This window comes from Xiphophorus hellerii, chromosome 7 (genome assembly GCF_003331165.1).
Source record: "Xiphophorus hellerii strain 12219 chromosome 7, Xiphophorus_hellerii-4.1, whole genome shotgun sequence".
Classification (NCBI taxonomy): Eukaryota; Metazoa; Chordata; class Actinopteri; order Cyprinodontiformes; family Poeciliidae; genus Xiphophorus; species Xiphophorus hellerii.
In genome coordinates this window covers 19,739,119-19,767,025 of record NC_045678.1, presented here as the reverse complement: position 1 = coordinate 19,767,025, position 27,907 = coordinate 19,739,119, and the positions used below count along the sequence as shown (strand labels likewise).

Sequence of the window (27,907 nt, the reverse complement as noted above, 5' to 3'; positions counted from 1 at the left end):
CCTCAGGAAGTAGAAGACTTGCCTTATTTCCTAGAGCAGCAAACACTGGAGTAATACACTCATAAGCAATTATTACATATGCTTAATGTTGTTGCTGAATGGCAGAACCAGGTTTTAAGTGGTAATTACTTTATTACATCGAGCCAGGTTAGTATGAATATATTTTCAGCATTTTAAAAATACATTTCCCATTTACTCATCTTTTCTTTAACGTTAAAAATATGTTGATGATCCGACACATTTAAGAGTGACAAAATAGCAAAAGTAAAAGAAATCACAACACTGTCTTTCCAATGATCCATTTGCAACTCCCTCCTCTTCCTCATTTTGCACGAAAGCGAATGTACAGTCACATAAACTCATTAGCATTTCATCCATGCCTTTGTTTTCTCTCTGCTCTGGCAAAAAGAATCAATAGGCATAATGCAAGTTGAAAAGAGAAGCATAAAGAAATCAATCTTAGCTTGCAGTGAGGATGAGAAACTCTCTCGCATGTGCTCTCATAATATCAGCTCCTACACAGAGAGTACGAAGGAGACGGTCTATGGGGGAGGCCCAGAGGACATGGCAGGACTCCACCTGCACTGCTGATCAGTAAAGGGGGAGGCTTAGCTGTCGCAGCTGGAGAGACTTCACTCTGATCAATATTTCATGTCTTACATAAAGCTGTTGCACAGGTCATATTTTAACCATCCCCAGTCTTAGCTCCTTTTCTTAGTGAAATATTCCTCATGTACGGTTAGAAAAAAAGGTTTCAAAAGAGTGAATGAGAAAAATCAAAGACATTCCTCAAGAGGAGACGTCTGCAGCTAAACTCGTTTTAAACAGATCCCTCTCTTTCGTTTGCAGTTTCTCTGATACTCTGCAAAGCATTAGTCATCCATGTTGTCATGTCGATGACATTCTCATCAAATAAGTGCTGCTGCACCGCACAAAAGAGAGGAAAAAAAACACTCAGTTTCATAAGATTTATTCATATGAAAATAATATAACAATAATAAGAACATAACATACATTTTGAACTGCATTAATAAGGATTCTGTTCCAGATGTCACCCTGATTTAGGAGTCGTTTTATCTTTTTCACACAGAATCACAAAATTTGTTAAACTATATATAGATATATTATATATTTGCTAGAACAAATGCAGTCATGCAAAATGACTTCCGCTTTCTGTGCTTAAGGAAATTCAGCAACACTTGTGAAGATTTTGGTAATTTTTGCTGATAGATTTTGACAAATGACCTGTAAAAACAAAAGAACAAAAGGAAAAGGAAGAGAGAAATGGAAAAAAAAAGTCCAGCCCGCTTAATGTAACCAACTAATAAAAGGGCTGGCTCATGTCTTGTTATATCAACCACATCACAACACCTATGCAACATCCCATCTCACATTGTAATATCCCTCTAAAGGTGCAATAAGTGATTATTTCAGTCCAATAGTACAAACTAACTGTGACAAACTATTCTAATCTACTTCTTTCCCTGCCTACTCCTTCAATTCATCATAAAAGATGCATTAATAGCACCAAAAGCCAATGAATATGCAGTCGTGTTATAATATTGATTTAAAAGAATACATTAGACAAATTGAGCCAATATCATGTATCTTAATAGTCTTTAGCATTCTCCTATGTTTGCTTTGCCAGAGATATGTTGAAGCAATTTCAATATCTGGCTCTTTATAAAGATCTGTTGATTCTATTTTAATAGGATGGTTCAAATTATTTGAACTGGGGTTCTGTGGAGTTGTTATGAGCAGTCAGTATTCTGCTTGCAGTAGATGGCTACCTTAGCTAGCACAGTTTGCAGGAACAGAAATTGGTTCTCTGCAGACGCTCTCATGGTACAATACCCTTGAGCAAAAACGGTATTTAGATTAAATAAAGCAGATAAAAATATATAGACTTACCTAAATACCATTATTTACCTTTATTTAGATCATGACTGCTGGAGAAAGACACCAACCTCCCAAAAAATCCTAAAAGGATAAGTGGGTATAGATAATGGATGGATGAATGGATAGATTATTTCAGTTAAAATATTGTGATTGTGATTTATAAATCTAAGCAAAAGCAAAGAAATGTGTCTTTTTCTAATGAGTTTTGCATGTTATACCAAAACACAAGAATAGCAGTCTTATATTACTTGGTTTATTAGCCAGAATTAACATACATACTGCTAAAAGCTTGTGTGAGAGAAAAAAGGCAGCCAGCTGAATAGCAGTGCACAGCAACGGTTGGGAGGGTGGCATTAATCCACTACTCTATACTTAATTTATTAAAAGAAGACTACGGTCATTCTGGTACTATTTCTCATATAAAAAATATATTAAACTGCATAAGAGATGGAAAACAGTACAAGTTTTTAAAAACTACATACTTAGATATTGCTAATTGGCTTTCCACACATCAGAACCAATGTGAGGTTCTGACATCTAAAAACAGAAATCTACCTCTGTTAAGCAGTGGTGTAATAAGACCTTCTGGTGCCAGATCTCAAGATAATAAAATGTCACAAATCCAAGCCTGTGTTGTAAACCGCTAACCAGCTGCTGCTAGCATATGAGTATCTGTCAAAATAAATGTAAGCTAATATTCTGAGCACTGGATGAAATGGTGAGCATTTAATCTTAGCACCCTGTTGCATTTATATACTTAAGACTTATTTTGAAGTATGAGAGGAAGTAGTTATTGAGTTGTTACCTTGTTCTATTGACAAAGTTAGCTAGTGCAGAAGCTGTCTGGTTGGTAAACCACACTCACTGACAAAAGCACTGAAAAGCCTCCACCACTTTTAAATCTCTTAACTAGCAGGATTTTTTTTGTACTCAGAAGAAAAGTTGAAAAAGTGACAAATAAATTATGAACAGTTTGTAAGCATTATGGGAATATACGTATAGCTAACAGTTAATAGCGATGCAAAGATTACTGTCCGCTTTGCAGCTTCCTGTGGATGCTAAAGGAAAACATTATCTTTTTTAAATGACTCTGGACTCTTTCATAATTTCTGTTCCTATATTTTATTATATATATTTTATATATCCTATTCTGTACTGCTGTATGTTAATTCAAAAATGTAAAATGCATAGATTGATCAAGCTTGAAATTGATAGTTTTACACTGTAGAGAGATTCTGAAATGCGCAGTCTGAAACATAGAAAATCTTAACTCTGCTTGTGTGCAATATATCACATTTTAAATGTTTCTATGTAAACTAGGACCCCTTTAGATTTAGACATGTATGGAAACCATAATATATCAACCAGATAACCTGGAGTAGAATATTTCATACTGATAAGATTCTTTGTAGTTTGTAAAACCTTTACATTATATGTGAAATCAGAAATATAGGTCATTCTTTGTTTCACCAAAACCCAGTTAAGATCTCTACTTGTCTTGTTCTCATGAACCTGTAATCATATTGTTTTCTTCAGTGAGCTGTATTTACCCACCCACCTGCTGGTAAGTGTAGCACACCAACTACTCAAACACTCCCCACAGAACCCCACTTCTGAAAATCTGACCTGTCATCTACAGTTTAGATAAGTTTGTTCAAACAAAGGTGGTCAGAAGAACATAGTAACGTGTGGTAATTAGTCATAGAAGTGGTCTTTAGTGGCAGCTACCGTGTAGCAATGTGCTTCTGTGTAATTCTTGATTGTCAGATACCGACCTACCTGCCGCCTGAGATGGCGTCGGTAAAGTGCGGATGAATTGTGGCCTCTGAAAGCTTTTTTTTCCTAATGCGACAGTAGCAGGCAGCGTCTGGTCAGCTCGGAGGTGAGTCTTTAACGAGTTAAAAGGCTGATGTGCTCGAGGCCCATGAGAGGTAGCCGGCCTCGCAATCATTACGCTAAAGTGTCAGAATTAGCAATGTGTGTGTGGGTGGAGTTGCTTACCAGTGAATAAGAGATGACATAGAGGTTGAATGACACTGAAGACTGACAATTGGAGAACACCAAGAGTTACCTCACTGTTCATTGTCGTCAGAGAACAAATTTGTTCCTACATAATGTAGCTCCCGTAACTTACCTACACAAGAAAATCACAAAAAAAGCCTATCGTTTATATCTTTCATGTCTGTTTTGACGTGTTTCTACTCTACTCTTGAATTTCTGTCTACTGTTCACATCCTTGAGATTTTTGTGCTTCCTTCTTGATTCCAATAAGTCTCAGAAATGAACTCCATGCAGGGGAATTGGGCAGAAAAGAGGCTCTGTGAAATTTGTGGCTGTATAATCTTCAGCCACATGCAGGAGAAGAAATTCAGCCTGAAGCAACCTTGCAAATACCCTACAGAACCACTAGATTGAGGTTTGCTCCCTGTGAGTCCATGGAAAATGAAATCCTAGAGTGCTGTTCTCTGTTGGACACTGCTCCGTTGGTCCTCCTCATAAGTGGTTTCTGTATGTCAGTTAGACAGTTGTTTCAATCTTTTCGATGATCTCTATCATTGATTTGGAGGGGGAGAGAAGAGAACAGTCGTCCTGGTCCCAGAGGCTTCCAGGGCTTGAGTTTCCATCTGTGCTCAACTCGTCCTCCTCATCCTCACTTCCCTCCTCGCAGGACTCCAGGTAGTGGAGGCCCAGTGCGTTGATACCGGAGTCCTCTGAGCTGGACGGGGACGAGCAGTGGTCCATTTTAGGGCCTTTTAGTTTCTCGACAGTGGAGAGGTGTTTCTGTTCACTGTACGGCTGTGGGACCGGCGGAGCAGGAGCCTGCCGCTTCGGGCTCACCGGCTGCTCTGGCGGACTGGGATTAGGAGGCATTTGAGGTGTAGCTGGAGCGGGCGGCTGAGGGGAGGGAGGTCGAGGCGGTTCCGGTAAGGGAGGCAGGGGCCGCTGCACGTAGCACATCTTCCCATTGATCCTTTTGACAACGTAGTCGTCCACAAACAGATCCGCGATGACACAGTACTTGGGAGACTCCAGGTGAGGCGGAGACTGGAAGCTGGGTGCCAGCTTCAGGAAGCGCTCGGCCAGAGAGACGGAGAGGTCCATGGTGTCGCTGCACTCTGATCCGACGGACGGCACAGCTGTGCTGGGCAGCTGGCACACATTGGTCATGGGCTGGTACACGTACTTACCTAAAAGTAGAGAGAAATAAATGACAACATTACTGCAAAAAAATAACAATAATAATAGTAATAATATTGAAGATATTTCAGTCAACCTAAATCGGGAAAAATTTATTTTAGAATGAATGACCTTTCAAAATGTGTAACATACTAAAAATGCAACTGGTGAGGAATACGTTAAAATATTCACACAATTATTGAATTTTTTTCCATTTATTCTCTTTCAACTTAATTACTTCACACACAGAGTATCACATCATGAAAATCTGTTACTCAGCCTTCACGAAGCTTTGCCCTGTTTAACCCTCACACGTTTAGTTTGGTGTAACTATTGAAGAGTAAACATTATGGTGAGCCCCCAAGACCTTGCTGATGCCTTCAGAAGGAAGATATTGTATCATGCTATGCATTTAGGAAGGGACTTAAAAAAAGGTCTCAAAATAATTTTAATCAGCAATTCAATAAACACTCAACAAGTGGAACAACTTCCCATGTGTGGTTGTACAAAAACATTTAATAAAACAGTTTGTAAGAGCAAAAACCTACTATGGGTTCTTGCTATTGTTGATTTGAAAATGACATTTATACAAGAACCATCACTGGTTTCCATGCTATAAGAAATGTGACTGAAAGTCTGCCAAACAGGGAAGAAAAATCTCTGGTCACCAGTAATTTTTAAAAAGGATTTTACACTGTAAAAACAAAACACCAAAGATCAGTCGGAGATAAACTGAGTGACATGTTTGTCAAGCAGCTAACTGCGGGCTCCATCTGAGCAGACAGCCCAACTAACTAAGAAGATAATATGACCTTGTTATTGTTATGCTATTAGTGTTACTTCTTAAAGCAAAACTGCAACACTTTCAGTTGAAAACCAGTCCTAAATTTAGCAATTGTTTACTCATTGTATCAACATTGAAATAACGTAAAATCACAACAAATACATGTTACAAATAACATTATTATATCTGTAATATGTTAAATTGTTTTATCGTTCCAGTAATACAGTGAAAGCCTTGTATTTTTATTAAAAGATTATTATCGTTAGAATATTTCCCCAGCTCATGCTCAGGAAAATGTCAAAATGACGATATAAATCCATAATGTCCTCCACAATGTGGAGTGAAATGCCCTCAAGAGTATACTTTAAAACTACACATTCCCTGCCTATAGTGAAGAAATCCTAAATTTCAACATATCATTCAGACACTTCATTTAACCATGAATATCATTTTAGAAAAACATTAAGGTTAAAGTGAATAATTTTCTTACCTTGAAGTTATCAGCTATGATTTAATAAAAGCAACCAAATTTACTTTTCAAGAAACATTAAAGATATAGCTTGTAACTTTTACAAAAAATATAGATTTTTTACATATTTGTTGAAACTGTCACTATGTCATGACAGTATGGGGTAAGACAGAATAGGAAATTATTCAGTTTAATCGTAATGTTTTTCTAAAGCGGTGCATTTCTCCAGACAGCAGCTCAGGGACAATGTGGAGGAGATTGATCTTTTCACAGATTAGCTGTCACACGGTCATGACCTTATTTAACAAATGTAAAAAAATAAATAAAATATTCTTTATAATATAATCTTTACAATATTATTTACATATTGCACCTCTAGCAGTGACTTTCTCCTTTAATTTTCAGTTCAGAAAAAAATTAAGAATTAACAGAAGGAGTAAAACATTTATATCTCGTTTTTAATATATCGACAAACCATTTCTATATCGAGGGAAAGTTCTGTGAAGTTTTGAGAAACCCTCAAGGGATTCGAGGCAAATTTCAAACCTTTCTAAAAGCTGCCTCAGGCCTAAATCTATTTGAAACCCACAACACTGCCTACCAGTAAACACAACAACAGAGTCGGTGACTGGAAGAACAGGGCATGTGGCAGCTAATGGGCCCAGCATTTTCCACAGAAGCTGTTGAAAACCAACACAGGGTTAGAGGCAGAGAGCAAATATGAGCATCTCTGTGGCTTCGAGGTTAGCACTGTCACATCACATCAAGAGGACCCTGAAGCAACCAGAGCTTATGTGGACTTCCTCCGGGAGCTTTGGTTTCTCCCAGCATCAAAAACACGCTCAGTTAATTCGCCTGCCTTTGACAAAGTGCCCTTGACCATGACAGCTACTCAGAGCTAGAGACTGTCACTGACTGCTGTACTGTAGCTGCTCGCTGATCAAAATACTTTAGATAGAGTGCTACTAACTACAGCAGTGTTACAGAGGAAAATAACAGCTTCAAGTAAATCACAACAACAAGCTATCTTTAGCATTACAGTAGAGCTAGTAGCTAAAAGTTAGCTTAGCAAAGAAGCATGCCAACACTCCCTCTCTTTAAAAGTCATGGGGTTTTTTCTTAATTGTTTATTTTTTACCAATTAGCATTTAGGCAAATATTTATAGGCAATTATTGAGGCAACTTTGGACACAACTGTGTGTCCAAAAGTTTGGACACACAGTTGTGTCCAAACTTTTGGTCTGTACTGTACATTACTGAAGATGTTTTTAAATATTAGTTATAGCTTCCTGCAATTATTCACAGATGTGAAATGCTAAAGAAATTCAAAATGTTTTATTTCTTGTGTCAAACCTTGGAGGAGAGATGTCAACTGCCACAAACTTAGAAAAGTTGCATTTTCAATGTGCTTCATTTGCATTACAATCAACTATGAAGCATTGAACATGTTGCTAGTGCACCTGGCAAGCCACAAAACGGCAACAGCACAAATAAAAACACACAAAAATATGCTTTCAGTCGATCTTGGCCAAGGATGCCCCTTTTGAATCATACATATGTGGTAACAATCTGTTCATCCTTAGGGTTAATATTAATTTTCATATCAAAAAGCAGTCTCTGCTGCCGAAGGTTAAAAAAAATATATTTCTTACTACCAACATCTGAGGCCAAACTAGAGCAGGTCAACCAAGCCATTTATTTGATGCCTGAAAATAAAATGTGTGGCCCACCTCAGGGGTGTATAAAAGACAATGTTCACAACTAGTGTAAAATGAGAAAGTATTTACTTCATTAATAAAGAAAAATTACAATTTTAAAATTATTTTTCTTATTTATTTGAGTACATAATGTTAATGTTATATAAGAAGTTTCAAATCATCCTGGCTCAGTATTAAAAGACAGTTGCCTCCATTGTTAAAATATGAATTAAATCTAATTAACCACATTTTTTTGAAAAAGCTCAGTTCAGTTTCACTAGTCACTCCAAGGCCTTATTACTGGGAATAAGGAATCAACATAAATAAATCTGTTTGAACAAAAAATAGGCCAAAAGATCCAAAAAAACCACAAAAAAAAAACACAACATATCCCTCTCCAGTCTACAGAAATTGAAGAACAAATGGGAAACAATTGACACTGATTAATCTTAAAAACCTTGAAATGCAATTTCTAAAGCCATAGTACTCCTGCAAACCACAGTGAGAGTCATCCCACATGAAGAAAACACAGAGCAGTAGTGAACTTTCCCAGGAGTGACCAACCCACCATATTTAAAGAAGTTCACAAAAGACAATAGAAGCATTCAAAGCACTGCTGGCTTCGCCTCATTTGACCTACGTGTCAATTATTATAACCAAAAAACTTCAGAGAAACGTCCTGTGGAATAACAAGACAAAACTGGAACATTTTTGGAGTGCATGTGTTTTGTCATCTGGCATAGAACATTAAAAGAACATTAAACTGACAGTCAAACATGACGGTGGTGGTATGAAGGTTTGATGTTGATTTGCTGCTTTGGGATGGAACTATGAATTCTGAGGGAAAATGGAGAATGTTCAGCCATCAGTTTGTGGCCTTAATCTTAAGCACATTTTAGTTGTGCGGTGAAGCAAAATTGTGAGAACAAGCAATCAAATTGACATGCTGGGATATTACCTTCAACAGGAAAAACATGCTTCAAAGTTTTCCCATACAGCCAGACTGATTGAGACTGTTTTTTTTTAGTTTTTTTTTTTTTTTTACTCAGGTTATCTTTGTTTGAAATGAACATCAGTTTGATGATCTGAAACATGAACCTATGACAACAAACAGCAATCCATATTACAGATGCAAATGACTAATTAGTGTTAGGTTACACCAGATTGCTCACAATGTATTATAAATTAGCCTGGTCATTTACAAGTTTCTAATGCCTCCAAGATTTTGCTTGTTGTTTGCAGCTGATTGATTCCAGTGTTGCATGAATACTGTAGCTGTCTGTCTAACAGGCCCCCAGGAGAGCCAGAGAAACTACAGAAGATGACAAGCTTACACATCACTTTCAACTGCTTTGTGTCCTCGTCTTTTGTTTCCACTGGCATGAAGATCCATTGAATCAGAATTTCTTTTTTTATTCCCCAGGTTACAGTGAAAATATAAAGTACGGAAGTGGCTCGGCTTTGTGTTGTCAGTGATTTACAAATCGGCTTTTGTCACAGAATAGTTTCCATTCTTCCAACCAAATCGTTATTTAATGATGCAAGTCTCCATCAGGCACCAGTGTGGGGGGGATTAAAGAGGCTGAAGCTTTACAGTGTAAACGCCGCTAACAGAAAACACTGGAGCTCATGTCGATGCAGACAAAAGAGGGAAAGCAGCAGCCGGGGTCGGTTAAATGAGGGAAACTCAGTGGTCCATGTTCAGAATGAGATGAGCCCATTCAGCCAGACAAGAGAGCGCCCACAAATGAGAGCTAACGCTGTAAAAAGGCGATGTGTTGACATTTAGTTTTTAGCATATTACATCTAATTGCATTCATCCATCTGGAGTTTCAAATACCAAGAGCCCTAGTGAGGGACGGACAGATGCCTGCTCGGACACACGGCACACACACACACAGACATATGGAGCCAACGCTACAGCAACTCTAGCCGATTTTGGCAGCTCTGCAGAAAGAAGACAGTGAGTATGTAAATTTCCAAGGTGTCTACAGTCTCAACTAAATACATCCATGTGTCTGTTCGCCTTGAGGAACATTATGGTAAAGCTGCAGATCATTTTCTACAGTGGCTTGGCTGAAACAAAGAGAGGAAAATCCACAAACACAAAGGCAGGCGAAAAACAGGAAGATGGATACAATAGAGGCTTAACAGCGCAAGGCAGAAAATATGAGTTTATATTTGGTGAAACTGAACATAATTTGTTATAAATAAAATGAAAATGTACTGTAGCAGTTCATGGAGTAATTGAGACTAATTTTATCAAGTAAAGGGAATTACAAAGTTAGCAAACATGAACTATTTTGGTGGGAAAGTCAGCAGTTTTTAATCAAATATGTTTTATTGTGGCTTCTCATTAAAAAAATCAACTCTTTACCAAATAGTACCCCAATCTTATCCCCACCTACTTTCATTTCATACCAGGAAATAAATCAATTCACATTCATGTTTCTAAACCATTGAAATCAGTTTATTATTCAGTGAAGTTAAATGTTATCATGAGCTGATGGAAATAAATTGTCAGAAAAATATGCAAATCCTACATATAATTTAATTTAGTAGTACGTTATTGTCTGAAAACCTTGTATTTTAATATATTTAGGTTCTGGTGAACATTTGGGCCAGTTTTTTCTTATAAGATAAAAGAGTTTATAAATCCTAATCATACTACTGTAAATGAAATCTGGGCAGGTTCCTGCAGGTAGGTATTATTTATTAAAGTTAAATAACTACTTTCAGCTACAGCAGACTAGGGGTATAATAAAGAAAATTACTTTTAACTCAATGGATGTCAAGGTAGGTTATAAAATGGGCCCCTGGCTTTGCTGATACTCGCAGACAAATGGTTGGTATGAAATATCTTATGGTATATGGCACAATTTCATAACCATAAAAAGTTTTTAATTTTAGGCAAACTTAAAAACAAATAAATATAAACTGTTGCTTTATTTAAACTCTAACATCAATAACAGGTTGGAAACATCTGTTTTTTAAAAGCTTAAACAGATGTAGACAAAGAAACATCAGGTTTGACTGCAATAATGGCAATTAATAAACATACAGCGTATGCCCATCCAAATGAATAAACTAGATTTCATTTTTTGATCGCATAGCACCTTTTTAAATGTGTTAAGAACAGGATACCTGATGCTTGTGTTAAAACAGTGATTTATTTCTTGTAAAAATAGGCACAGCTCAACATGAGGCGCATTCATTGATACACTGAAGCCTCAGCAAAGCCAGACAGATGAACAAATGTGTGCCAAGTTTGAATATCATGTAGCTACATGTCTCAGACTAAGACTGAAGGATAAATCTGGCACAAACCTATAAAAAGTACAGAGATATATTGATGCAAGTTCTCATCTTTCTCAATCCTTCTTATCAAACAAGACATTTTTAGATATTAAGTGGCATCTGGATTTGTGTGTTATTATTCTCACCTTAACAAAGCCATGTTAAACTTTATTTGTAAATGTACAATGGAAATGCTTTCAGTAGATTTATAAAGCTGTGTGGGTGTAATTCTCATTTCTGAATTTTAATAATAAATAAATTGCATACATATGCACAGGCCTGATTTCTATTCATTTTCATTCATGAATGGGTGCAGACACTCCCCTAATTAATCATTTGCATATCGCTCCATTTGTCTGCACCACCACCAGACAATAGACATGACAAAGAAAGAGACAGCGGAAAAAAAATATGCACATCTTCCCCAGATGTGACACAGAGACACATTTATCAGTGAAGTAGAAAAGCAAGCCTGTTTTATCATGGATCTGCTCTTACATTAATAACTAAAGTTGCTGAATGGAAAAAGTAACACAACTAATCAGCTCTGTAGGTTTACAGAAACAACTCTGCAAAGGTGAAAGTAGAAAGTGAAGCTCATATGAAGAAAGTGTCAACATGCATGGTGGACACTGTTCTTGCCATTTGTTGGCCAAAGTCGTTTATGGGTAAGTTCAGGGCTGTGATGGAAATGGATTTTAATTGGTTGTAAACATAGAAAGGGCTAACAGCTGTTCTTTTTTCTTTCTCGCAGCAGGACATCCACCACAGTGCCACATCATTTTCTCACTTTAAACTTCCAGCACGTTTGAACCTCCTTTTCTTTATAGTCAAGGAACACAACACAGAAAGTTCGCTACAGTATCTCATTGAAGAGGAAGCTTGTGTTTTTTTTCCTTCACTGTTATTAAATCTGATTCTTATCAAAACCAGAAATAACAGACTTTTATATATGTGGGTCTCAAAGGATTGAGACCCACATATATGGATTGAGACCCACAAAGGATTGAGACCCACATATATAAAAGTTACTTGGGCTGGTCTTTACAGTATAAACACTGCATCCAACTACCCAGAATAAAACCTATTTTTATCATTAGTACCAACTTTTGCAAAAGTTGGTATTACTGCAGCACTGCTTTTCATGTCACCCAACAACATTGAAACTACTTTGGTAAAAACACAACACCCTAGCAATCCCCCCAAAAAATAATCTACCTTAAACCAAAGCTACACAAAAAATAAAGTATCTGAATATTCTTAATATTGTTTTTTATCTGGCAAGGCAATCACAGATTTCTGTCATTCAAAAAATGTAAATATGTAAATATCTCAATGGGATCAGGATCAAAACATAGACTTGTAATATAAGTTCCAGTGCTTCAAAATTGATAGAACTACAAAATCTTTGCAGCACTGACTAAATATTAACAGCACTTCATGTCATGCCGCCATACGCAGACATTTTATCTACGCTGATGAAGATTCACTCACCTCAGCATCCAGAATGCTTGAGGTAGTCATAGTTGGCCATTCTTTATTAATTAATAATTAAGCTACTGAACAATAAAACAATAATTGTCTGACAAGTAGGGAGCTCTCAAAAACTGTGCAGTTTTCAACCAAGATGGTCAGAAAGTCACACAGTATGAAAAAAGAAAAAAAAGACAGATCACCACAAAAGAAACATATTCTGCTCTTATGGAGTAACAGACTGAGCCATTCACTTCTTTCACTCCACCAGTTTAAGCCCATACAAAACTTTTTTTTTTTTTTTTTAAGTGCCAGCACATAGAAAGACAAGAAACCATGTGATGGCAGCATTGGCTAAATTTGCAGAATGTAATTAAGTTATGTCCCAAACCTTTTAGTAATCCAAAGGGAGGGTGAACCAATCTGACCAATCAATTGTACAGTGTACATTTTAGGACATCTTCAGGTCTCAGGTAAACATCCTCATACATTAGAAAAAACTACCTCAGATGTCAGACTGTAGAGAAAAACCCATCAGACCTCTGACTAAATGGCCTCAGAATAAAGTCTTGGCAAAAAACGGCCTCCGACGAAAGGTCTCAGAAAAAATGGCATCAGAATAAAAGCTGACATTGTTTTATTTGAGACCTTTTCATCTGAAACTGTTTTTGGCGGGGTTTTTTAAGACTTTTTATTCTGATCAGGGGTCTATGGTCTGACATCTGAGGCTGTTTTTTCTAATAGGTGAGGAAGTTTTCCTGAGACCTGAGGATGTCCTAAAATGTACACCATAGATATTTATTTATATATCATTTTTAAGTGTCTTAAATTTATGCTTTGCCTCTTAATATTTCCAGTCAAATTATTGTACTTTGGGTGGACTCACCACTATTGATGCCCACAGCTGCTGAAACTTTTAGTGACCAAGAAGCTGAAACTTAAGGAAAGTGGTGGGAACCTTGTGGTTCTGAAAAAAATAAAGAGATAAATGTCTTGCAGCACCATTATGCAATGCTTAAATATCAACCTAATTAAAGCCAGTCTCCAAAGAGGTCCCTCTATTATGAATTACAGTTTCTACCGGATAAGCCATCCTGGTACATCGTTGCCTCATTGTTTGTAAATCTTAAGTTTCTGTAAAATTTGATGATAAAAATATTTTCCATATTTCTTCCTTTCTGTCTATAAATACTGTGGAAAAAAACAGAAGCAAAAATTAAACAGCATTGTGTGTGATCATTTCAATGAATAATAATGTCACAGTGGGCAATGTTGTACTTCATTACTAGTTATTAGACAACAGTACAGTAATGCCAAATCCAATAATAGTGTATAGCAAGTTTAGTTTAAACTGGAAATTGTTTCCAGCGTAAGACTCATTCAGTATTGTTTTAAATAAAGTTTCTGGCAAAAAAAAAGAGATGTTTAATGTATAAATTAATTAGATAAAAGTCTATCTTGCATTTTTGTGTCTTTTCCTGTGTGGAAACACCAACAAATGTGATGCTGCAGGATATTTCTGGTTCTGCTTTAAAGTAAATACAGATTTTTTTAAAAATCTGCCATTTACAGTAAATGCATTAACAGTAAATGTCAAACATTTTAGTCAATTCTTTGACTTGCACATTACTGAGCTTTCCACAGCGAACACAGACACAATGTTTTCCTCTGCCAGGGGTCTCATTCAACCAGCTGCTGAACATGCTACACTTTCAGCAAGGACTGAAAGAACCTTTCATCACATCACAATTAAGTACAGCTAAAAGCATTGATCAAATGAAGAACTAATAAAGGACATAAAATGTAGTCACAATGAAAAGCCTGTATGTTTTTCCAGCACGTCTGGACATACGGATTTTTAGCAACTGATCTGACAGTAAAGTACAATTCAGGACACACTCATATTTATTCATTTTACCAAATAAAATGGGTAAAATTACTCACATGTACATGAATGACACATATGTGCGCCTTTCCTTGTGAAAGGTCCACTTTTAATGGAGAGTCTCAATCTTTTCACGACTGCACATGAGAGAATATCGGAAATGAAAGAATTTCTAACTGCACTTATACAGGATAAAAATGACTTTTTTCTATTTCATCTTTATGGTCCATGTGAAAAAATAAAATCCACAGAAAACATCAAGGACATTTAAAGCTGCCTCCTTACAGTATTGAATCAAGCAGAAAAGCAAAAAGAGGATGTTGTAAATAGCCACAAGTTATTTTTTAGAGATATTTACGATTGAAGTAAGAGTAAGGAGGTTAATGGTGAAGTGGGAGGGCAAGCAGTTCATCCCCAGAGGAGGCAGTGGATTATTCTTTTGATAACACACATCTCCAGCTTGCATGTCACTTCTCCTCCTCTTCCTGCTCGTGGCAGGCTGCAAGCTGCTTTCTCTGCTTTAATGGACAAGGTAGAGTCTCTGGAAAATATTACAGAACACTCATTTGTCTCTCTCACTCTCCATTACGGAGCTCCACATTACTCTGTCCACTTTTCAGTCCGCCTGACTGCCTGCAGGATGAAGCTGGGACTGTAAACAAGCTCAGCGTGAAAGAAAAAAACAAAAAGAAACACAACAAGCAGTTTCACAAGTTTTGATTGTCTGACCAATCTTTATGTGCAAACCATAATTATGCATACACTTCATAGTAGTGTATGCATAATTATGACATGTCTTGTTGGATTTAGTGCAGATCACTAAATCTCCCCTATTGGCTGGGTTTTTGTGTTCAGATCTTTCCTGCGAAGAGCAGCAACACAAGCTTCAGGTTTCAGCCAAGATGACGCTCTGATTCAGGATCTTGTGAAACTCCCTTCCTCTTTCCTGTTTCAAGCACACTGTGCCAAAAACTGCTCCACATGCAGCCACTGGGAATTTTACAGAGTTCTGTAAACCAAGTTCTCTCTGTTCAAAATATGCTATTCTTAAGTTTTTCTTTCCATAAATGTTGCTTCTATGTGAAAATGTTTTTCTTTTAACAATGTCCTTTAGCTGAATAGTAGAACAGTGCTATAACAATCTTGAGCTCATCACAAATTCAAAAGTTGCCATTAGACCGTTTTCCTGCCAAACTTTCCCACCAAACATGCATGATTTCCAATGGAATGTAATGAGAATAAATTATGTGGTGGTACTGATGCAACTTGGCATTTCAAAAGGAAATTTGTTATGGTCCAAGCAGAACTTGTTGTGCTGGGCACATAACTCCTTCACTCAAACTGGAGACAATGAAGACCGGCAAAAAGGGCGAGAAACAGGCGACAGAAAGAACGAGCTAAACTTCCACTAATAAAAAACTCAAAAGCTGCATTTAAATTTTTTTTTTAATACTCATATTCATGAGTAAGAATTAGGCAAGATGTTTGCTGCATCTTAAAACTGAGATTGGATAGGAAATTATCTAGACTAAATATATTACAAAATTACGAGGTTTTACTGCAAAAGGTCTGAGCCCAACAAAACCAAATACTGCTCTAAAAGTAAAATCCAACATCAAAACAGAAAAAATAGTATATAGTTAGATGATTTTCATTTAAGTGGGTACTGTATATGACATCTATTTTGAAGCACAAATATGCCATTTATTGATTATATTATGAAACCAAAACAAAAACATGTTCCAGCAGTAACATTTCCAACTATACAGTCTGTTTTTGATGCAAAACAAGCATTGCTTTGGTGGATGACACATTTTTCAAACAATGACATTTGGTCAACAATACAAATTTTCTCACTGAATGATATAGTAGCTTTTAAGGCTCTTAAATATAATATAAATGCAAGCAAAAAAAATTAGGGCAAGTTTTGCCGTTATTTGTCAACTGAGGTTTTTAAATTTAAAATGCATCTAATCAGTTTGGGTTTTGCTGCTATAAATTCATTAATGAGAACAAGTATTTTATCAAACGGTTACATTAGAGACATTACCGCTGTGTACATGCTGTCAGACAAAGATTACATCAATGTTTTTATTGCCTTTTGTTAAGTGTCATTGCAGACAACATATTTCAAAGTACTTCAAGTCAAAGTAATGCAATTAGATATCTTTATCAAGATAGCTGATAAAAAGGCTGAACACTCACCTCCTCATTATGTTTGCATTAATACATCATTAGCCAATCAGAGCTAGCAGCATTCCTATAACAATTTCCTGCCTTTTATTATGTAATTTCATATATGATATATTGCTTAGTTCTGTGCTGGCTTTTATTTCATTTTAATTTTTTTTCTATTTTTTATAATACCAGTCAGTTCTGAATTTTTTTCTTTTTCTTTTTGATACATCAAAATTGGTGACTTTAAAAAAAAAAACATTTTTCATTTTAAAATAAAATTACCGATACACAAACTCTGCTTTGGAGAATATTAGCTGCAACCTTAGAGCCTCCTCGCAAGCAGGGTTGGTTTATTTTTTCTGTTCCCGCTTATGTAAAAGTAAAATGAAAGCAAAAGAAGTAAACAGATGTGATGTTGAGGCATCATATCTGCTCCAAATCATGGCCTGAAACCTGAGATTTGGGACCCAAATGTCCCCTTTCAAGTCCTACTATTTTGGTATTTGATTATATATAATATCCTTGTTTTATTTGAGGCTAGCTGTGTTTGTTTCTTCTCTACCTCAAGCAAGATTGGGTAGCAAAACAGAGGCAGCAGTGGACCCAGAATTAAACTGGCAGGCAAGATCTGAGAGGTTTTAGCCAGGGAAAGAAAAAAAAAACTCCTTTATATTCTCAAAGCAGAGTCTATTTACTGGCAAGCTCTACTCCTCTACGAGAGGAACTAAGCACTTGATCTTCACACGGCCCCTTTTGTGGAAGCGTGGGGTGTTTTTAATGTTGTTTGTTGTCCCCGTGTGTTCATGATTACTATAAAGACAGAACACATGCAAGCAAATATGTGTGCAGCTATATATAGAAACTACTACCCAGAAAGCGATGGCGAGTAGCTGAGGAGGCAGTTACAGTAACAGCATAATTTGATGTTGCTGAAAGGTTGTGGAGCACACCAATGGGATAGCTGTTCTCTCTTACTCTGCAAACATTTTGCAACCATGCAGAGAAAATGAATAACACAAATGGTTTCAAGACTTCCTGGATGGATGTCTATCTAGCTTTCCTCGACCATTAACGATGACAGGTGCACACCACTACACACTCTTCCCCGACTGTCTGACAATGCGGGTACACATTGAAAACTCCATGGAGCTTTTCTCCTCCCTGCTGTGTTGAAACAAGTGGAAAAAGTTTCATTCGAAATTTTGAAGTCACAGCAGCTTATGAGATGATAAGCAGAGAACAGAAATCCAATTAACCTCACCTTTCTTTCTACAGTCTTATATGATGCAACTCAGCTGACACCACAGCACACAATATACTGCGCCCTTCACACCCCAGTAAAGATTTTGAAGCGTAATCTCACGGTGAAGAATGTTGAGAAAACCAACATTTAAGTTTAATGCATTTATTTAGCAGGAGGGGGAAATTCACCTCAACAAGTTATTGTTTTTCTCTAAATTTTAGGAGCCACACTTATCTGAATTTCTAATCACTCCTGTTGAACAAATGTAACTGCAGCATTTCTTATTTATGCTTTTCTTTTTTAGTTGAATGTTTTTGGCCTACTGTCTCCCTGAGGTTGAAACAAGGCAAAACAGAGGTGTAGTTCTCTTTTCATCAAAATGAGAAGGAGAGCATAACATGCTATTCAAATAAAGCAAACGTGTGTTAATCTTTATATAAATCACCAAATCACTTCAAGAAAATACAGCCTGGCCCAAACAATGTTTTTTCTGAAGTCAGAGCAAATTTCAATCAACTAGAACTGTGACAAAAAAGTCTGGGTGGTGACTTCAGTTTATCTTGCCATCAAAGTTAGGAAGATGGTAATAAAGATAAATCTCCAAAGATCAGTGTGGAGAATCTGCAGGGGTTTTCATAACAATCATCAAATGCAATCTATATATACTGTATATGTCCATAGTCTGTTTGGGTTTTGATGCCTAAAAAGGCTTTTCTGTCTTTCCACCACAAATACTCCTGGTGTTTTCTTAATTTTACTGGAACTTAATGTGGAACTGTGTTTTCATGAAATGAGACTAAAAGACTTATTAGTACTCAACAACAAATTCCTTTTCCTCTCTCTCACAGCTCTGCAAGAACAAAAATGACACAAGTCTTTTCTTGGAGTCCTAGTTTGGGAATACCTGCAGCTATTTATGGACACATCATCACACAATGTGCTTAAAGGTTCAAATGTTCAATATCTTATACTGTGAGATTATGATTCTGTAATAACAGCATAAATTAAGGCATTATAAATGCTTTTTGGAGGCAGCAATAAGTTGGAGGGTAACCAACTTATCAAATAACCTAGGAGCCATTTTAATTATTTTTCACATTTGTCTCAAAAACTCGCAGAATCGTGTTTCTGGTCAGAAATGCCCCCTAAGGGTCATCAGTGAAAGATTAATTTTTATTTTCTTCTAATTAGGCATAATTTAACCCTCCTACTGAAAGAGAAAGAGGTCAGTGAAGTAAATCTTCCTGCCAATACTGGTTGGTAATGAGTCTTTAACACACTATATAGTGATCTTCCTGATCATTCTCCGTTCTCCTGCTGTGAGTTATGGACCATCTATTAGCAGACTAAGTGGACCACCATTGTGAGACAGTCAGCCAATATGAACTACTGACCTGTACACTGAACAGGAAGACAGCAGGTTGGTGGAAAACCTTTTTAGATTTTGTCACGTTATAAGCACAAACCTCAGCTTATTTTATTGGGATTTCATGTGATTTTAAGTGATTATCTGCTTGAAAATAGAAATCTGAAAGTCTGGCATGCATTGATATTCAGTCCCCCAGACTTAATACTTTCCAATCCCTGGTTTTAAATCTTGAAAAGCTTTTTATTTGTGATGCTCAGTTTAAAACAGTGAAAGTTTACTGTCACACGTAGAACAGAGGCAAAAAAAACAACACCAAAAAAAAACAAACACATTTTCTTCCTGTTGCAAAGTTTAAACATAAGTTCACATTAACCTCAGCTAAATCCAGAGAGCATAAAACTAAGCTCTTTTTCTCTTTTCTTATTAGCTAAGCTGCAGTGGGAGGATAGTAGATCAAAAAAGGGAAGGTGGTGTAATATCTAGACGGACTTCTTTCCTGGTTCTGCTCTGCTTCCATCACCAACAGAGCAGCAGTTAAAATGATCGAAGGAGCTGTGGTCTGCAAACACGAACAATCAGTCAAGAACCTCGCCTCAGGCCCCATTACTGATCCGTTAGCAAAAGCTGAAACGGTTTATAATTCAGCACTGCGCTTAATTCAGAATCAGTCAGCAAATCAATCTGCACAGGACAGGAGTAACCCTAGAAAACCTCCATGTTTCACTTTTGGATAGTTGCAACTTGCAAGCAGTGTACTTTGACAGATGAGACAGCTGAGATAATCTGACAGAGAGATCCCACTTTCCTGTACCAACACAACAAAACGTATCCCAGAAACAGAAATTGGTGCCGACAGGAAACAAGCAGACTGACAAGACTGTTCAGTGCTCATTATGGCCTCTGATAGACTTTGTTAATGAGTAATTCATCACTCTCTTTGGCAAGTGTAATCAGTTAAAGAAGGATTAAGTGAGAGGAAGAAAAAAAAAGGAATTCAGGCCAGGTGGTTCTAGTGATGCTTCAAGCAAAGGCAGTCATCAGATGTGACATATTGGCGGTGACACTAAACACAGCTAATTACTGCTAATGAGAGGCTTGGACTGATGTTGTTGTCACCAGCTGGGAACACTGCCTCCACCTACATCAAATTCTGTTTCTTTCCTCTCCATTTTCTCTGCCAGAAAAGCTACAACAGGAAAAACGCTCAAAGCCACAACGGCGGGATGTTGCTCGGTTTTCGGCTGGAAATAAAAGAAGGAATTAAGTCACAGGTAATCATCGCCCCATGCTGTTCCCAGATAATGGAAATCATTTGTGTTTGAGGACATAAATGCTGAGCAAAGTGACCTTTTTTGTTTGTTTTCCTGAAAACCTATTAAAAATGTAATTAAAAAGGCAGCTCAGCAAGGCTCCCCCGTGGTGGACGAACAATTATCAGCTTCTGAACAAGTTTGTGCTAACAGGCAGCAGCTGCTGGCGCATTCGAAATGAAAACGCGACGAGATATGGGGCCGCCGCAGAGTTCTGCTCTTTTGCATTCAGCATTACTTCGCTTTGCTGGAGAGAAGTGAGCCAAGCTGAGGCAAGCATAGAAAGCAGCCGCATACAGTTTTCTCAGTGGGCGCCCTGGTTCTGTCTGATTCAGCAGCCAAAGATGGTTTATTCTCACTGCTGGTGCATGACTGTCCTGCACAGGGAAGCTTAGAGTGGAAGCAGAGAGTGATGTGAAGGTGAGAAACTATATCATGATTATTTTTTTTCCTACAGTTGAATGAAGAATGTCTTGCAAAAAAAAAGGAAAAAAATACAATCACAACTCTTGAAAATTTCCACATTCCCAGATGACTCAACCACAAACCTTAATATATTTAATTGGGAGGTTATGTGACAGACCAATACAATATCTGTGCTTTTAAAAATGTGACTTTTTTTTTTTTTACTAACTACCTTTAAATAAATGCATTCAATAGTATTTAATAATTTAAAGTCGGATATGGTTATAAAACAAAATTCTGAGCTTCGAACATTTTTAAAAGCGCTGTTTAATAAGCTGTTTAAAAATGGGAAGGCTATGCCAGAACTGCAAATCTACCAAGGAACCAACAGGCTGACTTTAACTCTAGAGGTCCACAGCTCCATTGGGAAAATTTGTATATCAAATACAAATATTTTATGTCAAAAATCTGGCCATTGCTGAAAGAAAGCCAAAAAAAAAAGTTAGTTTAAAAAGTTTGTCACAAGCCAGAGACACCAGAAAAGTGCAAGAATGTGTTTTTGATTTGATGAGAACACATTGTAACTTTTGTGTCCCTAATTCAAAACACACTAGGTATTAGATAAGGCTACAAATAAGGATGGCAGCATCATGCTGTGGGAATTATTTTCTTCAGCAGGGACAGGAAAGCAGGTCAGCAGATAGATCTACTGACAGACAGGGCAATACTGGAAGAAAATCTGCTAAAATCTGCAAACGGCATGAGACTGATGAAGGATGGAGGTTCATCTTCCAGCAGGAAAATGACCCCTAAACAATCAGAGTTACAATGAAATGACTGACATCAAAGCATAGTGTGTTACTTCAGATTTGGATCCAATTGAGAATCCATGAAAAAATATGAAACTTTACAGACATTCCCATTCCAACCTGACACAAAGAAGGCTTTACTAAGTGAGGTGTTTTGTCAAAGAAAAGGTACACACTTCTATCCCTGGATTTAATTTTGAAAATCATGGATGGATGGATGGATGGATGCACCGCTGTTTACGTCATTTATTTTTCACTTCACAATTACAGCAGCCTATGCATTAGTTTCTATTGATCTCTGACAAAAAAAAAATACATTGAAGTTTCTATTTTTAGTGTGACAAAATGTGGAAATGTTCAAGAGGTATGATTATCTTTGGACGGCAGTGTAGTTGGATAAAATAAATCTGCTCTCTGCAATTGTTTTACTGCTAGAGGGGAGGAGGAAGTCTAAATGTTCACAGACAGATAAACACTGGATTGGCTTTGCAGAGCCTCCTGAATGCTTTCTGCAGATTGCAATAAACACTGGAAGGGATTCATCATATTTCTGTCACATCTAATATTTCAAAATCGCGTGGCTCATTCTGAAAAGAAGGTGGGGGCATCTGAAATCCCACGATTACACAGCAAAAAGATTACAATGTGACTTGTGCGGTTGCATGCTGTAAGCCCCTGCGTGGCTGCTGCAAAGGAGATGGTGATTGTGTTTTACACTGATCTGAGGATTTCCAGGGCAGCTGGAGTGAGATGGGGATAAATTGGGGACAGCACAAAGAGACGGACACGCTGTCAGGGGTCGGGTTTATGCTATGGGGGACTGGTTCAGAAGCTTCAGGCTGAGAAAGGTTCAAACTGAGAGACAGGTGTTAGCGGTAGAAGAATGCTGCAAAATTTCACCAACACCTCTCAAAGTCACATGTTAAATTTTGAGCTGCATGTTTTCAACATCGATAGTAAAAAGGAAATTAATGAGTACAGCAGGGTCTCTGCTGTAACCCTTTTTTTACAATTAAAATGTACTTTTTAGTTAGTGATTATTTCCAACATCTAAAGTACCACTATAGCTCTCCATTTCTCCTTTCTCTGGAAAAGAAACATGCTTAATAAGGAGCCCAAATTAATAACAGTGTGCAACAATTTCTTATAATTGCTCAAGATTATTTTACCGCTTGCTGCCTGAATTTATTCTCAAATATAAAAATGTACTGATTTTATTTTTGATGTCATTATAGCACATACAATAAATATAAATTTAACTGTAGGTTTGATGCCAATTGGCAACATTCAGGAAAATCTTTTCATGGTAACAGATTTTTCAGTCTGCATGGTACCGTTTCTGTGCAATACATTCTAGTCCTAATCAGCTTAAGTCTAGGATGTTGTTTACAGAGTGACCAAGAATTACAGCCAAGTAGTTCCACTACAGTTCCAGGTACTGGAACTGGAACTGTACTGGTACAATGTGCATTAGCAGGCAATTTGGATGCATTAACACATGAAATTGTTTGAGTCGATTCCAGATAAATAAATGTTATCACTCAATTCTGTTACTTTCACATTTATCAGACAGGCACAGAACAGCATGAGAGACTTCATTCAGCCCGCTGACCATCCGTGTGGAGAATTAGGTAGGAAAGGCAGAGTACTGAACTACTATATACTTTACACAGCCAGCGCAAACTCTGTTCACTCCTGCACAGTCTCTAGCATTTCCTTCAAAGTACGTTTAACCAAGATAACCAGAATGTACCTCAGTGTTGAAAAAAATAAACTAAACCCACCAGATGAATCACAATTTAAAAAAACCAAACCATTAGTATAATTGTGCGACAGTACATGACCCATGCCTTTTATCAGCTTCAGAACAAGTTCTACAGAAGTGCTATTTTTAGCCATTAAATTAACACTGGCTGGTCTGCTGAGTGTTCAAAGCATTATGTTGGGTCAAAATACATGCTAAACCGTGTTGCTAGTAACTGAGATTTAATCAGCTTTTAAATGTTTGTATATTACCTAAATCCAATCAGTTATTCATCATGCATCACAAAATCTAAATGAAAGTTTTGAAATACTTAATGTGTCACAGGCTTTAAGAGGAAATCAGCAGACATGGCCTTTAAAAGCAGAAATGAAAGTGATGATTCAGATGTGTGACAGAGTCATCAGACTGCATCCAGAAAATAGATGAGACAGAAACAGAAAAACAGAATCAGAATCTGGAACATAAAAATCCCTGTTTGCTAATGAGTCTGAGTTCACACAGCAGACTCTGTTTTCAAGAGTTTTTTATTGAAGGGTTTGAATCTGTTGAAGCGTAAATTAGGTTCTATATCATGAATAATACAGGGAGTATTTATAATAGATGTAGAAATGTTGTTAAATATAAAATACAAGTTGCTCTGAGGATATGCTCTTAGTACAAAGATAAACTTTCACAAAAAACTTTATTGCAGCATTATTTAATCATGTAATTTGCCTTAGGTACACTAAACATCCAGGAATATTTTGCAACCACAGATGCTAAAATTTATTTGATTATCCTGATTGGTTACTAATTTAATAATACATAGTGGTCATTACAGTAAAAAACCCATCAAAACACAGTTTTCTTGTACATTTGAGGGTGTTGAAAAATATAAGTGCTTATAAGTAACTTAATTGGACTCTATAGTTTTGTTCCATGAACTCCAACCTGGGAAACCAGTGCAAAGTCACAAAAGTAACATACCTGGCCGACAAACAGCACCTAGCAGTATCTTACCAATATAAGACTGAGGTAACTGTTGAAATCTTGATCTATAGATTTTATTCTGGGCAGTAATTAAAAATAATCAATAACTGTCTGTTAAAAAGAACATCATGTATCACTAACAAAATCTAACTCAAAATTTTGACCGTTACTGTGTCATGAAATTACTAGGGTGATGAAGCTTGTGCATGTACATCTCAATGAATAATAACATTGGAAAGTTCATTTATGTCAAATTAATTCTCTCCGATCACAACTTTAAATAATTAACTACTTAGAGCCGTGAGGACTAAATTAGCTATATAATTTCCAGCTAAATAACTGCACTGACTTTGGACCTAATAAAGCACAGCAGACCAACACCAGCCGATGAAAGGACTCCTCAATTCATCACTGACTGTAGAAACTTCACACCTTATTTCAGGACGTTGATTTCTAAATTAAATGCAAAGGTTACTCTAATCTGTAAAGACTTCCAACTGTCTATCACTTTCTTTTTAACCCAGATTTGACACTTACAATGTTGCTACTGGTTCAGTTGCGACTTAACTCAACCAATGCAACAGTTATAGCCCATGTCAGCAATAAATGTGAGTGATGTTGCTCTTGAAGCACTGCCACAGTCTAGAGTAGACCAAATAAATCTCTCCAAAACCTTTAAGATCCTCTCAAAACTGCAGCTGTCAATGTTGCTTGTAGATGACCTACTACACTCAACTTTCCATTAAAGACTTGTGTTTTTTATCAATGACCTTTTGTGGCTTATGATTCTCCAGGGAGGTGTCAGCTCATCGTTTTGTTTCATGGATGTTCTTTTAACTTCAATATGTAACCACAGATGGTTTGCTGGGAGGCGGAGAGGATTTGATTATTTTTTACTCCAGAGAAAAATACTATATCTTGAAATATTTCAACAACGACTTTAATTTTAGATTTTAGATTGGGTGACAACTGGAATTAATTATCTGTCCATTGAACATCATGCATCACTTGCTGCCCTGTAAAGTTTAACCTTTACTGTGACTGTAAAGGTACTACTCGTCTTGACAACTGCAACAGCCTTTTTATAAATGCCTGCAGAAAAATCCCATGAATTTCACATATGAAAGATATGAAAGATGTTGACCATCTCCAGTCAGGTCAGAGCGCTGCTGCAAGTCTTTTAACCAACACACAAAAGAGACTTTTACTCTCTACATTGGCTGCTGGTACATTTTAGAAATCATTTTAGAATTTCAGTATTTACTAGAGCCCTTGTGGTCAAGTCTCAGCCAGTGTCAGACCTGTTAGAACCCTACAGCTCTTCTAGTCTGTTAGACTAGAAGAGGTCTTCCAGATAAAGGATTTCTCAAACACATTTTAAGAGCAGAGAGAGGTTGAAGACTCATGTATTCAGACTGGTTTTTAACTAGTTTATGCAGTATGATTGTATTCTGTTTTATTAGTTCGTTTATGCTTTTGTCTTATGTGGTTTTAATGGGGTTTTTTAAAGCACCTTGTGGTTTTCCAACTGTAAAAGGGGCTACATAAATAAAATGCACTTACTTTACTTTCTAATGCATCTGTGTAACATATTAAATAAGTTGATATATGTATTTTCTCGATATTTGAATTTATTCAGATTTCCCTATAAAATGATCAGCCATAGGATTGTAAGTATTGGTGCCTCATAGAGTGAATAAAACTGAAAAAGTAATAATATAAAAAACAACAAAAAAGGAACATAAAATTGATTTATAGTCTATAAACTACGTATTTTTCTCACAGTAATGGTTAAAATCATCTGATAAAACATGACGCACATTACCATTTTTATAGACAAATGAAATTTCTGTCTAGCGTAAAATCTATCAGTTGAAATTTTACCGATTTGTTAGCTGTTAAAAGGTACTGTGAGATTTATAAGCCTCACTCTTTGATTGATTAAATGTTCTAATTTACTGAGAAACACTTCTATTGCCACTTTATTTAGTTTTCAAATATATTTTTCTTTATCTTTTTAAAATGTCATCTCTTTAAAGAAAGCGTCCAGCTTCTCTGCCTTTTGAACATCGTAAACAAACCGAGCATTTTTTTTTTTAGTTATCAAAGACGTTGAGTTTACATTCTTGTTGGTCATTAAAGCATGCAAATACAAACTTACAGTGACACCAGCCCAAGTGGCAGCACCAGTGCAGCTTGAAGCACTTCCCGTGGCTGTGCGTCGCGCAGATGGAGAGTCCATCACACGGCAGGAAGTCTGGTCTCCCCGCGCAGCTCTTGGCCAAAGCCTGCGCCTCGTCCAACTTCTCACTCTTCGGACACTTATGAGCTCCCGAGGCGGCCATGCCAACATTTCCCGGATCCAATTTTGCTTTAAAAACGCACGCACGATCTGTTGGAGTAAAACTAAAACCGATCCGAGAGGTTTTTCACGGTCCACGCAGCCAAGGAAGCTTTGTAGAAAGGGGGGAATAGGTGCTGCTGGGTGTTCTGAATCCAGATCAGCTCGGCCAGTGCTCACACAAAGGGTGGCACCGCGTTCTGTGGAGGTACAAACGACGGACAATGTCACATTCGAAGCCTCCCGTGATCGTGATCCACGCATCTCCCCATCTCTCTCGTGCCGTGGCGTGGCGTCGGGGAAGCTCCTCAGCTGTGCGCGCTGCTTGGTGACGCGCATCCGAACTTCATCACAGAAACGGGAGGAGCCCCACGAACACAAAGCCAGCTGCTTTGCGCACTTCAAACACCACAACCAAAGGCTTTCATCAGCTCCTCACAACTTCAAAGATCAAGGCTTGAATATGAAATTCGTCATCTCCAACAAACCTTAAAGAACTAGACTTTAAAAGTGTGGATTTGTTCAGGATGTCTTTTAATTAGTGGTAATTGAAAGCCACAGAGCATTCCTTAAAAGAAACCAGGCTACGTGGGTGGAATCGTGCAACCAATCAAATAAAGGATGCAGAAAATGGTTAATGGTGATGAAAATAGCATTGTAAAGCAAATGATTCCAGCTGCTCTCCAGCCGCTAGGGGGCAACCCTAACATCTGCTCAGGACTGGAAGTCAGACTGAGATTTACCTGGAATGAGCCATTGATTTATGTTAAAACAGTTTAGAGCTGCGGGTCTCCCTCTGTTCCTGCTGAAGCTGACCCAGGAGAAAGCAGGATCTTT

At 37.2% G+C, this 27,907-nt stretch overlaps 1 protein-coding gene across 1 annotated transcript; it reads right to left on the bottom strand.

The window, feature by feature from the left end:
* Positions 1-953: 953 nt before the first annotated feature.
* Positions 954-27,895, bottom strand: zgc:162707 (UPF0524 protein C3orf70 homolog B). Its single transcript, XM_032567429.1, has 2 exons — positions 26,891-27,895; positions 954-5,087 (listed from the first exon to the last, which is right to left on the bottom strand). Exons 1-2 carry the CDS (start codon positions 27,072-27,074, stop codon positions 4,417-4,419), a joined length of 855 nt encoding a protein of 284 aa, XP_032423320.1. The 5' UTR covers positions 27,075-27,895; the 3' UTR covers positions 954-4,416.
* Between the last annotated feature and the right edge of the window lie 12 nt (positions 27,896-27,907).